Source organism: Haliotis cracherodii, unplaced genomic scaffold, assembly GCF_022045235.1.
Source record: "Haliotis cracherodii isolate W230 unplaced genomic scaffold, xgHalCrac1.p SCAF_19, whole genome shotgun sequence".
In the NCBI taxonomy this organism is placed as follows: domain Eukaryota; kingdom Metazoa; phylum Mollusca; class Gastropoda; order Lepetellida; family Haliotidae; genus Haliotis; species Haliotis cracherodii.
Window position 1 is genome coordinate 7,827,770 of NW_027266274.1, and position 16,991 is coordinate 7,844,760.

Below are 16,991 nucleotides of genomic sequence, written 5' to 3' on the forward strand. Positions count from 1 at the left end.
GTGTTTTACAGCCTAACAAAAATGTTTGTCTGAAAGGATTCATACTCTTATAAATAATAATTATTTTCTTTCGATTAGAACAGATATTACCCTGTTTGATTTTGAGCTGATTGCCATATATAATTAACATGCTAAATATCGCCACAAAAACAAATTCATATTCTGATAACTGACAATGTCTAATGCTCAAGTTTAAGAGCCCGTTAGGCAGGTTTTTCAATCAGAAAGCATGATTTGAATCACTATCAACAGAATCAACACCGGAAATATTGCATGATTCAAAACAAACAGACTAGAAAACACATAAAAAAGTTTGTGAAAGTCACAATCACAAAATAAAATCAAGACCCTCCTTCGCCCTTTGTAAGTGTGATTGCACATAGGGTTTATTGGATTACTGCACATTGCACAAAATTGCACAAAAAATTATCATAAGCATTCATCAAATATTTGCTACCACTGATTACAACTATCAAAAAAAGTTCCTTAAATGATGTTGAAAGTTCTAAGCGATTGTGAGCCAAACCCATGAGCATAAAGAAGGGATGAGAGATGCGGGCTAAGCACCACTTATAACAGCATCATATATACTAATCAAAAGAAGTTAGGGAACACCCAATATTTTCATATGATTATTGATAATCTGTATCTGTCATGGCCAGATTAATGATAGTCTTCCCCAAAAATAGGGTGCTCCTTAACTTCTTTTGAATAGTACATGTCAGTTTAAAGTTGCAGAAACATCGATGTGATGCAGATGCACATATTTGCCACTTCTGTGAAACCAACAAACCATGGTGCTGTTGGTATTACTGACAGATGATATGGGGTCAAAAATGGATTCAAACCAAAGATCAGCAGATTCTGGTACAACCAAGGGAGACAACTCTGCACAGCAAGATATGGCTTGTTAGACCACTGGGATGCATATGAACCTGTCCCATTTACTGAAGCCTGCTAACATGAGGGAATGACAGAAAAATGCAAGTACCGTGCAACACAGAAGCAACAGCGAGACGTAAGTAATACATTATGACAGTAGACAAGGTGAATTTCTTCTCTTTTTATAAAAGAGACTATCCATCAAAATTCTTGCAAAAATATATTTTAGAAATTAAATAATATTTTGGACATAAATGCATGCATATATTAAGTTGACAATGGCACTTTTTTGTTTTAACTCCATTCAAATCCATTTTCAAGAAAATTAAACATGTTATCCGATAAACTCCAAATCATTTTCAAAATACTTTCTGTGAAGTTTTTATGAAGTTTCCAATTGATTTTAATTTTCCATGATATACAGTTTTTCATTGGACTTGGGGCTGTTCACATGACTCGAAAACTGACGTTCGTTCATAAGTGAACAAAAAACACAAGTTGACATTCATGTTTTTCAAGTGACTCTATTTTCTTGAAATGATGTAACTTGGATGACGACTTCCCTGGATTGTTGGTTACATCAATCTTGTGCTGGCTAATCATCAATATACATCTTGCAGTGTCAAATCATTGATTAGATTGTATTTATCTATTAATCTATCTATAATCACAATCTATCAAACACTATCTATTGCGATAAATTAGGATAAAAAAAATAAATAATTTTTTATCATTATTAACACCATAAACAAAGTTAAACGTTTGGGAAGATTCTAAATATATACAGAATAGCAACAACAATTACATGACTTGCGAGAATGCAATGGTTACATAAAAAGTGAAACTATCAAATCTAAGTTTTATCTGTCACCATTAGCATAACCATACTTGATGCAGTAGATTTGGAAAGTTTCAAATGATAATTATTTCCTCAACCAAAAAGTGTAACAGCTGAAGCATTCTAAAAACATTGTTCAATACATGCTGAAGGTGTTTTCTGGAAACTGTACATGCATATCAATGTCGTTGGTCCTTACTGAGGTTGAATACTTGTAGAAATCTGTCATTCGTATACAGTACCTGCTATTGACTGGAATGATTAATTCAAACTAAACCACATGACATTGTAACCATGGCAACTACCATCAGCAACTTTCATAAATGTATATGATTCATGAATATTCAATCATCATCATCATCATTAAATGAAAGGAGGGATTTGAAGACAGTTGTTTCAATGAAATTTGGTATTTAGAAATTACCATCATCCTCATCATCATTAGATGAAATGAGGGATTTGTAGACAGTCGTTTCAAATGAAATTTGGTATTTAGAATCCACCCAAGAAGAGTATTCTCATCAGGAGCTCATGTTTAAAAATAATCTTGTTTTTTTATTCCTTCGTCTCGGAAGGCAAAAAACTATATTCAAACTCATAACAACCATTGTGGCATAGTTTGGACAAGGAAAGATTAATCTTCAATGTCAATACAGACATTCAGAAAAGTAATATTACAACAACAAAAATTAAAAAAACAACAACATGATTTCCCAGAATTATTTTTTGGACCTTTCATATAGAGTGAGTGAATGAGTTGGGTTTAACGCCGCTTTTAACAATATTCCAGTTATATCATGGCGTGTCAGCTTAATGTGGGAGGAAAGCCCGAAGTGATGCAGGTCTCAGATGTGTACCACTTTGGTGAAACCCACGAGCACGGGTATGGTGCTGACAAACCTTGAAACATAAGCGGGGCGAAGCGGGATTCGAACCCACAATCGTAGGTTTCTGGCGTGTTCAAGGGACGCAACTCTGCACAGCAAATCGCGGCACCTGAGACGACAAGGCCACCCGTGTCCCCGCCACAACTAAGAATGGACTTTAGATTAGTTAATCCTCAGAAGGGAGAATGTTCCAAAATAATTTACAACCAACTCCATCCAAGCAGTCCATCAAAGTTAGCCTCAGTACTTTTCAACCACCCCTTGTATAGCCAAAGTGAGGATTCTTTAATTCGGACAGATATGCACATTACTACACAAATGTACTGGATAATGACAAACGTTTAATCTCAGAAAATATTTAAAGATTTTTCTTTTTAACCATAGACTAAAAAGGAGCCAAGAGAATCTCTTGATTTTCTGAAAATGCAGAAATCTTGCCGAAGTATGGAAGATGCAGTGCAGAGTTTGGGATATTTTTGTTTTAAGGTCTGTATGAGACGAACTGGATAGATACAAGCTCCATTAATTTAGAAACATTCTGCCCCTTTTTCTAATCGCAAATCACTCATCTTAATTGACATATTTGGCACCTTTTACCAGATTCCTGGGCCCACTTGCACAAAGTGATCTTAGCGCTAAGACTATCGTAAGCCTATGTTCAAGTATGGGAGTTTGATCATCTTAGCGCTAAGACTATCGTAAGCCTATGTTAAAGTATGGGAGTTCGATCATCTTAGCACTAAGACTATCGTAAGCCTATGTTAAAGTATGGGAGTTTGATCATCTTAGCACTAAGACTATCGTAAGCCTATGTTAAAGTATGGGAGTTCGATCATCTTAGCACTAAGACTATCGTAAGCCTATGTTAAAGTATGGGAGTTCGATAATCTTTGCGCTAAGATCGCTTTGTGCATGTGGGTCCTGGTTAGTACAGTTGAAACAACCCAAGAAACATACATGATGTTAGTTTATTAAGTTTGGCTATGTGCAACTTGGCCATGTAATCTGTGAAACAAAAAATAAATGGTCCTTCCAAATAAATTAAATTAACATAACAAAAATAAATGTAAATATATGCGTTAGAATGTGTAGCAACATTGAATGTGTACATAATAGTATATGATATGAATCAAATGACAGCTCCGGATATGAAACAGACCAATCTTCTGGCACCGATATGTTTGTTAACAAGAACCGTTCCTTATTTCTAATGATATGAAAAGGTTCAGGACAATCAAAGTCTACTTGTTGAGATAAAACAATTACTCCTAATGAAGCTTACTTATACACTGACTACAATGAAAATACCGGTAAATCACATATTTTGATAAGCATAAAAAACATCCTGAGTAAACCTCACACATTAAGACAATACTCCATGGTCAGGTATCCATTTCCAGCCTAGACCCAGCAGCTGGCAACATTTGTTTTTTCAAGACTGGTTCAGAGGACTAATTCAAACCTGTTTTCACTTATCCTCAGAGTTTGTAGCTAGTCCTGCTTGAAGAGACAAAAATGTTTACTATGCTTACATCTTCTGTTTTAAGGACCAGTTCAAAAGTTTGATGTTGGTTAAAAAACTTCCTTCCTTATTCCTTAATTTTAAGACACCCCCCACCCCCTCCAAATTAATTCTGAAAATGTTTAATCTCAGAGTTTAGTTGTCTCTTTCGTCACATTTCCGTGTTTCGCCCTGTCTTTTTGGAATGTTTATCTAATAAAGTTTATTTACTAGGTGTTGACAATCATTTGTAGGTTTTTTACAGATCAAATTTGTCATCATATATTACCCACTGCACTAGATGGACTACTGTCGGCAATGATAAAACCTGTTGAAAGTCTGGATGTATTTATGTAACTTCTAACAGAATATGAATGAAAATAGGATTGGTTTAGTTCAGTTACTGTATAAAACACTAAGAAATCAGGTAAGATGACTTTGTCGGATGGAAAACTTGCAGGGCCATTAACCCCCCCACCCCTAAACTTAAGGAACTAAGATTTTTTTCCGACATCAAACTTTTGAACTGGTCCTTATTCAGTACCAATTCATAGCAAAATTGAAGCACTGACAACCGGTTCAGAATTATGCTACTAGTCAATAAGGACTACAATCACTGGATTCTTACTTGTCCTCGGGACAATTGAGTAGTCTCAGGCTAGTGGACTAGCGTGAATTTCGTAGGCTGACTAGATGGTGTAATTCAGGACACGTCAAACCAACTTCAATACTTAACAGGTTTGTGTACAGTATTCCTCCATCAACTGTGAATACATGGGGCTGTAGGGCTGGGAGAGTCCAAATTTACTACCCGGGTACTGACACCCTATTACCCAACTCTACCCAGGTACCCGCTGTAGGTCTGAAGAGTTGGGAACAAAACGTCTGATTGGTAATTGTTTTACTACAGCCCTGGCCAAAACTATTTAGATACATGTATCAAACAATCAGATCATGTGAACACTGAAGTTGACTGAAGCTTTATAGCTCATTACACATATCCATGTTATTCTTAATCTAAAGACTACTTCATGAATAAACATCTTTTGAACCCTCCCACTGCTTGACATTGACGCAATGTGTATGGCACGATGTCAAGAGTGAGTGAGTGAGTGAGTTGGGTTTAACGCCGCTTTTAACAGTATTCCAGTTATATCACGGCATGTCAGTTGTGAGTGAGTTGGGTTTGACAACGCTTTTAACAATATTCCAGTTATATCACGGCGTGTCAGCTTAATGTGGGAGGAAAGCCCGAAGTGATGCAGGTCTCAGACGTTTACCACTTCGGTGGAAACAGGTCGTCACTAGTTTTGTTGGCTATAAATAGCTCCTGAGACATCTGCGTATGTATTTACTAGTGATGGAGCATCCCTGTATACAGACCCATGAAGTACCGTACTTGACGTAATAAGCGCCCATGGCGATATTTGCTAATATATTGGCTAGTGAACAATCCCAATTGGCACCCCTTCCGATTGATCAATGTACACAAGACTTATTTATTCGCGTATAATACGCACTTCTGTGTTATATGCATTCTTAAATGTTACAAATGTTATTTTGGGGATATAACACTTTCTTAGTAAAGTACAGAAAGTGTTATCTCAAACATAACATTTGTTCCATTTGACAACTTTCTAAATGGCATTGTGTTCATGACTAAAGCTGTTGTTTATTGACTTTATTAGTAAATCCCCTGAAAAACAGATTTTGTTGGATTGAAAATCTGGAGATTTTGTCAAATAATTGACCACAAGACTTAAAATATTTGTCTGACGTAAACTTTTGAGCTGATTTTCCCTTGGCTAGGAATGCCAATAGATCTAAGTCCTGTCCCCTTAAATAGCTCCATAATGATTTGTTCAGATGATGCACACACACACAACACTGCATACACAACCATGACTATCACAAAAACATGAGTGCAGATATTAACCTTGCATGACTCGTCATACAGTTTCTAAACACTGGCGACAAGTGCTACAGGGAAGGTCATCGTTGAAGGGAGGTAACTCTTCCAGTGTTAATGCAAGGCAGTTGATCAGGACGCAGTAAGACAATTTAAGCCATGGAGTACGTGGTCCACAACAACCAGGAAATACAATTCTTGAACTTTCAACTAGCTATGAGGGGCTGGAGGTGGGGACCATCAAACTTGACTTTTTTCACAAAAAATGCATACATTCAAACTGAAACAAAAAAAATACAGACATAAATTCTTACTTGTGTCTTTTGATAAAAAAATATCAACACAAGTCTATAAAAATTAAAATCTCTAATGTTTGCAAGGAGTTTTGACTTTTATTGACAAATGTTGATATATTTTATATAAAAAAACACAGGGTGGGATTCTATTTATCATCCATTATTCTTCCAACTTCTTCAGTTTGTAAAAGTAATAACCAGTGTCTTGAGTGTGTATATACACGTAACCAGCTTTAGTGGCAGAGAGATTAGTGATGTCATTTGACTGTGACGCCATGGTAACCGATGTCACAATGGTCTGTAAAAAAAAAGCAATGTAAAAATTGTTTCATACTTGAAAATCCCTGCCTTTTGCCCCTCAATAATATTATCATCTTGTTTTAATGATGGAACTTTGTGCTTGTTATTGTTGGTGACATACTAACTCCACTTGATGCTGTTGGTACCACTCTCCCCGTACTGTCACATGGAAGACGGCTGCCCTATATCTATCGATGTGCGAAACACGACACTTCAATCAGAATGTATATATGACTATTAGGTAAAAGAATCCCTCTCTAACATTTCTTGTTTATAAGTCTAGTTTGTATCTAAAAATATTAAAAAATTATATAGTGACACCATACAAGTGCTGGTAAACAAAAGGCAGCCATGTTACATTCAGAAAATAACCTTGTAAACTTATAAAACTGATTATCTGTCAGTGGAATAAGTTAATTATTTATTTCATTTTGTTTGTTTGTTGTTTAACGCTGCACTCAGTAATAATCCAGCTATATGATGGCGGTCTGTAAATAATTGAGTCTGAAGCAGACAATCCAGTGATTGACATCATGTGCATCGAGCTATGAATTGGGATACGATGACATGCATCAACCATATGCATCTAATGTGAAAAGTAACATGGGAAATTCCATGAATGAATCGAACCAGCCACCTCATGTTTATTTTGTAACACAGTGTTTTCACGGAGTATCCAGTGCAGGTGATGAAAGGGTGTTCAAGCTTACATGTCATGACTTCAGTTGTCTGCATGCTGCACATGTTCTTTCTCTCGCCTGCTGTGCTCGCATCTGTTTTATACCACGACTGTGGATTGTCCCATATCATGTTCTTTTCTCCCAATAACATAACTGATTCTGAAAAGTCTGGCATTCAGGAAAACCTTTCTTTTCTCTTTCATCTCCTTCATCTTCATGTCTTCATCAGCCATCATCCATGCCCCAAATCTATATGAATCTAAAACTTCCTCACAAGCAACATCCGAACTCATGCTAACTTACATTTCTTCTTTCCTGGAAACAAACAATTACAGCACAAGAACATTGGACTTCTGAAGCCATCTACCAAAGAACGTGCCTTCGTCCTCGGCCACCAGATATACAGAATGGATTTCTGTGTCCTTACATAATATACAAAAGCAGTTATATCACAGCCAATTGAACCAGTTCACCATTGTGTCATGTGTCTGTGTTTCCATTGTGTCCTGGCACACAAACATCCGTCAATCACAGTAACAGCAGCATCTGGTGAACTAGTCTTCACTACGGAGGGTAGGCAATCGTTTCTTCATCTCGAAGTAGGCTTCGAACCTTGATATGGCATAGTCCTGAAACAGGAACATAATTGTTTTGTTACTTCACAAGCAGATAATTCATATTGATTGTCAGTTGTTTAACCCACACAATATTCCATAAGTCTGTGAATACTGTAAATCTTGAAATTAATGCGAGCGTGAATTAAATGCTAAAAATGCGAGTGGTCCTTGCTCACATTTTTAAACATCGCATTTCTATCAACCATAAGAAATTTTGGATAGCAGAAATACCAACTTAGACATACACTGAAAACAAACAACTATGTATTCAACATCATTGTTTATTGAGCTGCACTTGTAAGTATATAACAAATGTCATTCAAACACTAATTACATCCTGTGAATTGTCCCTGCAGGGGTCAAGACACGAGTTCTACATCACTGATCACACCTGCAAGTCCTGAAAGACGCAACACGGTGTCTTTGTTCTTTGCGACTGCGTCAAAGGCCGTCACGAGCCAGTGTGCATTTACTGTTTTAGCGGAAGTACTCAACTCAACGCTAATAAGCAGTGCTATTTGGTGTGTGATTGGATTAATGTAAGGTTGGATTAAGGTGAGGACTCTCCTGTAAACCTGACCGAGGACATTTTCTTTAGATATAAATCCACTGGTGTTTAAGATATTGAGTCGCATTATTGGCTAGGGGCCAGTGGCCCCTTCTTTTGGAGACGCATTAATTTCACAATTTACAGCAATCAAGTCTGGCATCAGCATCGATCTATACAATTGCGATATGATGACATGCATCAACCAAGTCAGTGAGCCTGACCATCCGTTAGTCGCCTCTTGCGATAAGCAGGGTATGCTGTAGACCAATTTTACCTGAGATCTTTTCATTCCGCCCTTTTGCATGAAGACTGAACCAAGACGATAGAACAGCCAGGTCCAGCTGGGATAGAGCCAGAAGTGATGAGATCATCATTGGTGAAAATTACTCACATGGGTATGGTGCTGACAAACCTAGAAACATAATCAGGGCGAATCCTGGATTCGAACCCATGATAACTGGTTTCTGGCATACCTTTGGGAAGCAAGTCTGCATAGCATGTTTCAGACCCTTAGATACTACCCATTAAGGGTGTGCAATATAACTGGTATATCAATATATTGCAATACGGCCTTCAGCAATACATGTATTGCAATAACATCCTTGCGTTTCAATATTCTCCGATACAGACACAGAAGAATTAATATATAATTATATAAATTATATCTACTATCTTGATGGTTTCGTATTTAACCCTGCAAATGCTACACACTGTTTAAATTAACATTCCATACTGATGATGTAATAGGTATTCTCGTTTATCCATACTACTACTATCTTGGAATCCGAAATCTGATTATTAAATGAAGAAATACCATTTAAACAGTACAAATGTATATAATTTGGGCCCAATACATATTACAATATGTGTCTCATATTGCGATATACTGCAATTCGATTTATGTGCCAATACGCCAATCCTACTACCCATGTCCAACCTTTCACACACCGTTGACTTGTAACCAAAATATTTTTACTATGTGTGAGGTGAGGTGAGGTGAAATGGTGTTTAACGTCGCGTCCAAGATTATTGCACTTATATAGCGACATGCATGCACGTGTGTGTGTGTGTGTGTGGCTGCTTGTACTAGTCCGGAATGATGTTGATTTATAGTGCTAGCCCACTGAGATACCATGCCGCAGTTTAACATGAATACCCCACTCAGACACAGTATACTGACTCCAAGCCAACCAGTCCTTGTTTTAGCCCCTTAATGCCGAGCGCCAGACAGGGTAACAGCAAGTACCATCTTTTAATGTCTTTTTGTATGACGCAGCTGGGGTTCGAACCCCGGACCTTTCGCTCCCCGGGCGGACGCTCTACCACGTGACCACGGAGGCGGTCCTTTACTATGTGTGAAACATGGCTGTTTACTCACCCAATAACCGAACTCGATCTTGCAGGTCTCTGCTTGTATAATGGCCCATGTCCCCCACATGAAGTGGGACCCGAGAGCGTACGTGTTTACTTCTATGTACATGGTCGCCAGCTCGGTCTCTGATATGTCCTCTTCCGCACGTCCAAAACTTTTCAGATACTCTCGGAAAAAAGCGTACTGAAATAACACATGACACGGATTAGCTATAGAAGCTTTCATGTTGGAAATCATGGAATGTCATGATACGTATTATAATGATGCTGATTCTTTCACGTGCGATTATTGATGTGACACGAAGTCAAGTCAAATCTAAAGCTACGTACTTGAATCAGTATGCTAGAACTCACCTGTTTACTAGAGGCTGCCTGCTGTTTACTAGAACCCACCACCTGTTTACTAGAACCCACCTTTTTACCAGAACCCACCACCTGCATACTAAAACTTACTTGTTGTCTACTAGAACCCACCTGCTGTCTACTAGAACCCACCACCTGCTGTCTACTAGAACCCACCTGCTGTCTACTAGAACCCACCACCTGCTGTCTACTAGAACCCACCACCTGTCTACTAGAACCCACCTGCTGTCTACTAGGACCCACCTGCTGTCTACTAGAACCCACCTGCTGTCTACTAGAACCCACCTGCTGTCTACTAGAACCCACCTGCTGTCTACTAGAACCCACCTGCTGTCTACTAGAACCCACCTGCTGTCTGCTAGAACCCACCACCTGCTGTCTACTAGAACCCACCTGCTGTCTGCTAGAACCCACCACCTGCTGTCTACTAGAACCCACCTGCTGTCTGCTAGAACCCACCACCTGCTGTCTACTAGAACCCACCTGCTGTCTACTAGAACCCACCTGCTGTCTACTAGAACCCACCTGCTGTCTACTAGAACCCACCACCTGCTGTCTACTAGAACCAATCACCTGTCTACTAGAACCCACCTGCTGTCTACTAGAACCCACCACCTGTTTACTAGAACCCACCACCTGTTTACTAGAACCCACCTGCTGTATACTAGAACCCACCACCTGTTTACTAGAACCCACCACCTGTTTACTAGAACCCACCTGCTGTCTACTAGAACCCACCTGCTGTTTACTAGAACCCACCTGCTGTTTGCTAGAACCCACCTGGAGTCTACTAGAACCCACCACCTGTTCACTAGAACCCACCTGCTGTCTACTAGAACCCACCTGCTGTTTGCTAGAACCCACCTGCTGTTTGCTAGAACCCACCTGGAGTCTACTAGAACCCACCTGGAGTCTACTAGAACCCACCTGCTGTTTACTAGAACCCACCTGCTGTCTACTAGAACCCACCTGCTGTCTACTAGAACCCACCACCTGTTTACTAGAACCCACCACCTGTTTACTAGAACCCACCTGCTGTCTACTAGAACCCACCACCTGCTGTCTACTAGAACCCACCTGCTGTCTACTAGAACCCACCTGCTGTCTACTAGAACCCACCTGCTGTCTACTAGAACCCACCTGCTGTCTACTAGAACCCACCTGCAGTCTACTAGAACCCACCACCTGTCTACTAGAACCCACCTGCTGTCTACTAGAACCCACCTGCTGTCTACTAGAACCCACCTGCTGTCTACTAGAACCCACCTGCAGTCTACTAGAACCCACCTGCTGTTTACTAGAACCCACCACCTCCTGTCTACTAGAACCCACCTGCTGTCTGCTAGAACCCACCTGCTGTCTACTAGAACCCACCTGCTGTCTACTAGAACCCACCACCTGCTGTCTACTAGAACCCACCTGCAGTCTACTAGAACCCACCACCTGTCTACTAGAACCCACCTGCTGTCTACTAGAACCCACCTGCTGTCTACTAGAACCCACCTGCTGTCTACTAGAACCCACCTGCTGTCTACTAGAACCCACCTGCAGTCTACTAGAACCCACCTGCTGTTTACTAGAACCCACCACCTGCTGTCTACTAGAACCCACCTGCTGTCTGCTAGAACCCACCTGCTGTCTACTAGAACCCACCTGCTGTCTACTAGAACCCACCTGCTGTCTACTAGAACCCACCTGCTGTCTACTAGAACCCACCTGCTGTCTACTAGAACCCACCTGCTGTCTACTAGAACCCACCTGGAGTCTCCTAGAACCCACCTGCTGTCTACTAGAACCCACCTGCTGTCTACTAGAACCCACCTGCTGTCTACTAGAACCCACCTGCTGTTTACTAGAACCCACCTGCTGTTTACTAGAACCCACCTGCAGTCTACTAGAACCCACCTTCTGTTACTAGAACCCACCTGCTGTCTACTAGAACCCACCTGCTGTTTACTAGAACCCACCTGCTGTCTACTAGAACCCACCTGCTGTCTACTAGAACCCACCACCTGCTGTCTACTAGAACCCACCACCTGCTGTCTACTAGAACCCACCACCTGCTGTCTACTAGAACCCACCACCTGCTGTCTACTAGAACCCACCTGCTGTCTACTAGAACCCACCTGCTGTCTACTAGAACCCACCTGCTGTCTACTATAACCCACCTGCTGTTTACTAGAACCCACCACCTTCTGTTACTAGAACCCACCTGCTGTTTACTAGAACCCACCTGCTGTTTACTAGAACCCACCTGCAGTCTACTAGAACCCACCTTCTGTTACTAGAACCCACCTGCTGTCTACTAGAACCCACCTGCTGTTTACTAGAACCCACCTGCTGTCTACTAGAACCCACCACCTGCTGTCTACTAGAACCCACCTGCTGTTTACTAGAACCCACCACCTGCTGTCTACTAGAACCCACCTGCTGTCTACTAGAACCCACCTGCTGTCTACTAGAACCCACCTGCTGTCTACTAGAACCCACCTTCTGTTACTAGAACCCACCTGCTGTCTACTAGAACCCACCTGCTGTTTACTAGAACCCACCTGCTGTCTACTAGAACCCACCACCTGCTGTCTACTAGAACCCACCTGCTGTTTACTAGAACCCACCACCTGCTGTCTACTAGAACCCACCTGCTGTCTACTAGAACCCACCTGCTGTCTACTAGAACCCACCTGCTGTCTACTAGAACCCACCTGCTGTCTACTAGAACCCACCTTCTGTTACTAGAACCCACCTGCTGTCTACTAGAACCCACCTGCTGTTTACTAGAACCCACCTGCTGTCTACTAGAACCCACCACCTGCTGTCTACTAGAACCCACCTGCTGTTTACTAGAACCCACCACCTGCTGTCTACTAGAACCCACCTGCTGTCTACTAGAACCCACCTGCTGTCTACTAGAACCCACCTGCTGTCTACTAGAACCCACCTGCTGTCTACTAGAACCCACCTGCTGTCTACTAGAACCCACCTGCTGTCTACTAGACCCACCTGCTGTCTACTAGAACCCACCTGCTGTCTACTAGAACCCACCTGCTGTCTACTAGAACCCACCTGCTGTCTACTAGAACCCACCTGGAGTCTACTAGAACCCACCTGCTGTCTACTAGAACCCACCTGCTGTCTACTAGAACCCACCTGCTGTCTACTAGAACCCACCTGGAGTCTACTAGAACCCACCTGCTGTCTACTAGAACCCACCTGCTGTCTACTAGACCCACCTGCTGTTTCCTTGAGGGGAATCGGTCTGGAATGTGGTAGAACATGGGCTGCTCCGGGTTTGTGTAATCATAACACCATTCTATGAAGTGGTTCCCGATATCAAAGCCCCTGAGAACAGGAAATAAATATTCTTATTAAATTCCGAACTATGTGGCACACACTCGCTCTAACAATGCTACCCTGTTGTAGGAATAACCTTTTCACCTCAACACTAACTCACAGCACGGAGTTGTTTTGTTTCCTGGAGTGAGTGAGTGAGTGAGTGAGTGAGTGAGTGAGTGAGTGGCCTACGATATACACTATAATGCCTCTTACATATACGAGAAAAAGATAAATGTTTGAGCTATCATCATCATCATTATTATTATTATTATTATCAATTTCTTTGCCAAACACTAAACAGTTAAATTTTGTTTTGGTAGAATGAAAAAAACCCATTGGTATATTTTCTCCAATGTAGTGTGGTAAAGTCTATAGTTAACAATGCTCGCCAATGAACATGTTGAAAACACATTATATCTGCCATGTGTTTCCTATTGTTCATCATTGTTGATGAACAGCTGTTAAACATATGCTTTTTTATGAACATATATTTTTGGTATAGGTAATAGGCTAACACACACAATACACAAGGTGTTGCAAGTATGTCTCACCACACTGTACACATGGTGTGTGACAACGCACTGCAACAATACATCACAATCAGGCAGTGACTCATATACCAGCAGGCATTGATTGGGCAAACTATCTTCTTTTGTGTTTATCGCCATCATTGTATCGTGATGTCTTTGTCTCGTGACATCATCATTGTCTCATGACACCATCATTGTATCATCGTGTCATCCACAGTATCATGCTCCCCCTTCATTGTCTCATGTAGACATCATTGTCTCATGATGTCATCATTGTCTCATGATGCCATCATTGTCTCATGACACCATCTTTGTATCATCGTGTCATCCACAGTATCATGCTCCCCCTTCATTGTCTCATGTAGACATCATTGTCTCATGATGTCATCATTGTCTCATGATGCCATCATTGTCTCATGACACCATCTTTGTATCATCGTGTCATCCACAGTATCATGCTCCCCCTTCATTGTCTCATGTAGACATCATTGTCTCATGGTGTTATCATTGTCTCATGATGCCATCATTGTCTCATGATGTCATCATTGTCTCATGATGCCATCATTATCTCATGACACCATCTTTGTATCATCGTGTCATCCACAGTATCATGGCCCCCCTTCATTATCTCATGATGCCATCATTGTCTCATGACATCATCATTGTCTCATGATGCCATCATTGTCTCATGACACCATCATTGTATCATCGTGTCATCCACAGTATCATGCCCCCCCCTTCATTGTCTCATGTAGACATCATTGTCTCATGACACCATCATTGTATCATCGGGTCATCCACAGTATCATGCCATCATATCATTCCAGAGTGACGTCATGTCTGTCTCACAACTGTCATTACCGTCATTACATTTTTCCCCATGTCGATAAACATGACATGTTGTCAGTCATACAGAAGTTCTTCCATAATTGATGCATGAAAACCAGGGGTCCGGAAACCGTCATATGCGCCGGACATGTCCGATTGGGAATCTCAAATGTCCGGTCTAAAATATTGCTTACCGGACATTGAAATTTTTCTATCCGGACATTCTTAAATTTTGACCGGACATGATCAACAGTTAGGACTGAGCAATTTCTGTCTGCAGTTGTAACACAATGAAGATTATCTACACTGACAAGCTTTGTTTGTTTTGATTGCTGTAAATACATCGTACCTAGAATGATAGTCCAATCGGTCAATCACTGTAATAGGCAATAAACTGAGTTGACACTGATTAATCGAGGATTTATTACTGAGAACATCTTGTTGATTTGAGTAAAATGTGTTTACAACTGTACATAAATACCTTGCATCATCGATGTACCTCATTATCCTCACAATGCTACGATACGTAACCTCAGTCAAGAAGCGAAAGCGTGACGACAGCCAGTCGACCGATGCAGATCAGTCGAGCGGATCTGCCAAACCCTCAAAGTCTGAATGATCATTTTGTAAGTCGTGGCTAACGACTTTCACTTGGTTGACATACAACGAGGATTTGCAGATTTTATTGTTTTCAGTAGCTAGTCGTATACTGAATCTTGATTGACCGCCATTTTGCTTTCTCGGATGATCGATATCATAATGTTTTTCTCCTGAATCTTGACAACACCTGTGCATCCCCCGGCGTGGAGAGTGCTCCAAGATGGCTACCCACCTGAAGTTGTAGCTGCAATACTCCCAGTCTATGACTGTCATCTGCCGGGCGGGGTTCGGCTCGTCCTTCAGGAACAAGATGTTTCCTGGAAACATAGGTCAAAAGTTCAATAGGGCTGAAATGTAAAATACTGTTTGTCTACAGTAAACAATATCTATTCCCTTGCATAGAACTCCTATCCCTTTAAATATCTGTTTGCCTGAACAATCTTGTTACTTGTTTCAATCTGTCACCTGTTATATAAAGTTTTTATTTAAAATGTTTCCCCCTGCCTTAAGGTATTCAGGGGATAAAACTTTGGACAACTGAATCACAGTGAACCAAATCGTCTGATATTTGACCTTGTCAATGTCATCTGATGTGATATGATATCAAACATAACCTGTCTTCATTCTGCCTTGTATACACCGTTCCCTTATCAAGAAATCATCATTCTGCCTTGTATACACTGTGCCCTTATCAAGAAATCATCATTCTGCCTTGTTTACACCGTGCCCTTATCAAGAAATCATCATTCTGCCTTGTATAAACCATGCCTTTATCATGGAATTATCATTCTGCCTTGTATACACCGTGCCCTTATCAAGAAATCATCATTCTGCCTTGTATACACCATGCCTTTATCATGGAATTATCATTCTGCCTTGTATACACCGTGCCCTTATCAAGAAATCATCATTCTGCCTTGTATACACTGTGCCTTTATCAGGAAATCATCATTCTGCCTTGTATACACCGTGCCTTTATCATGGAATTATCATTCTGCCTTGTATACACCATGCCTTTATCATGAAATCATCATTCTGCCTTGTATACACCGTGCCTTTATCATGGAATTATCATTCTGCCTTGTATACACCATGCCTTTATCATGGAATTATCATTCTGCCTTGTATACACCATGCCTTTATCATGAAATCATCATTCTGCCTTGTATACACCATGCCTTTATCATGGAATTATCATTCTGCCTTGTATACACCATGCCTTTATCATGAAATCATCATTCTGCCTTGTATACACCAGCCTTTATCATGGAATTATCATTCTGCCTTGTATACACCATGCCTTTATCATGGAATCATCATTCTGCCTGGTATACACCATGCCTTTATCATGGAATTATCATTCTGCCTTGTATACACCATGCCTTTATCAAGAAATCATCATTCTGCCTTGTATACACCAGCCTTTATCATGGAATTATCATTCTGCCTTGTATACACCAGCCTTTATCATGAAATCATCATTCTGCCTTGTATACACCATGC

General features: G+C 40.6%; 1 protein-coding gene across 1 annotated transcript in view; it reads right to left on the bottom strand.

The window, feature by feature from the left end:
- Positions 1–5,447: 5,447 nt before the first annotated feature.
- The window catches only part of LOC139466725 (choline/ethanolamine kinase-like), a 41,125-nt gene continuing 29,581 nt past the window's right edge, over positions 5,448–16,991 (bottom strand). Inside the window, exons 6-9 of the mRNA XM_071248382.1 lie at positions 15,721–15,805; positions 13,428–13,536; positions 9,839–10,015; positions 5,448–7,922 (exon numbers count right to left, since the gene is read on the bottom strand). Coding sequence (XP_071104483.1) covers positions 7,848–7,922; positions 9,839–10,015; positions 13,428–13,536; positions 15,721–15,805 — 446 coding nt within the window. The 3' untranslated portion in view covers positions 5,448–7,847. The remainder of the gene's footprint in view (positions 7,923–9,838; positions 10,016–13,427; positions 13,537–15,720; positions 15,806–16,991) is intronic.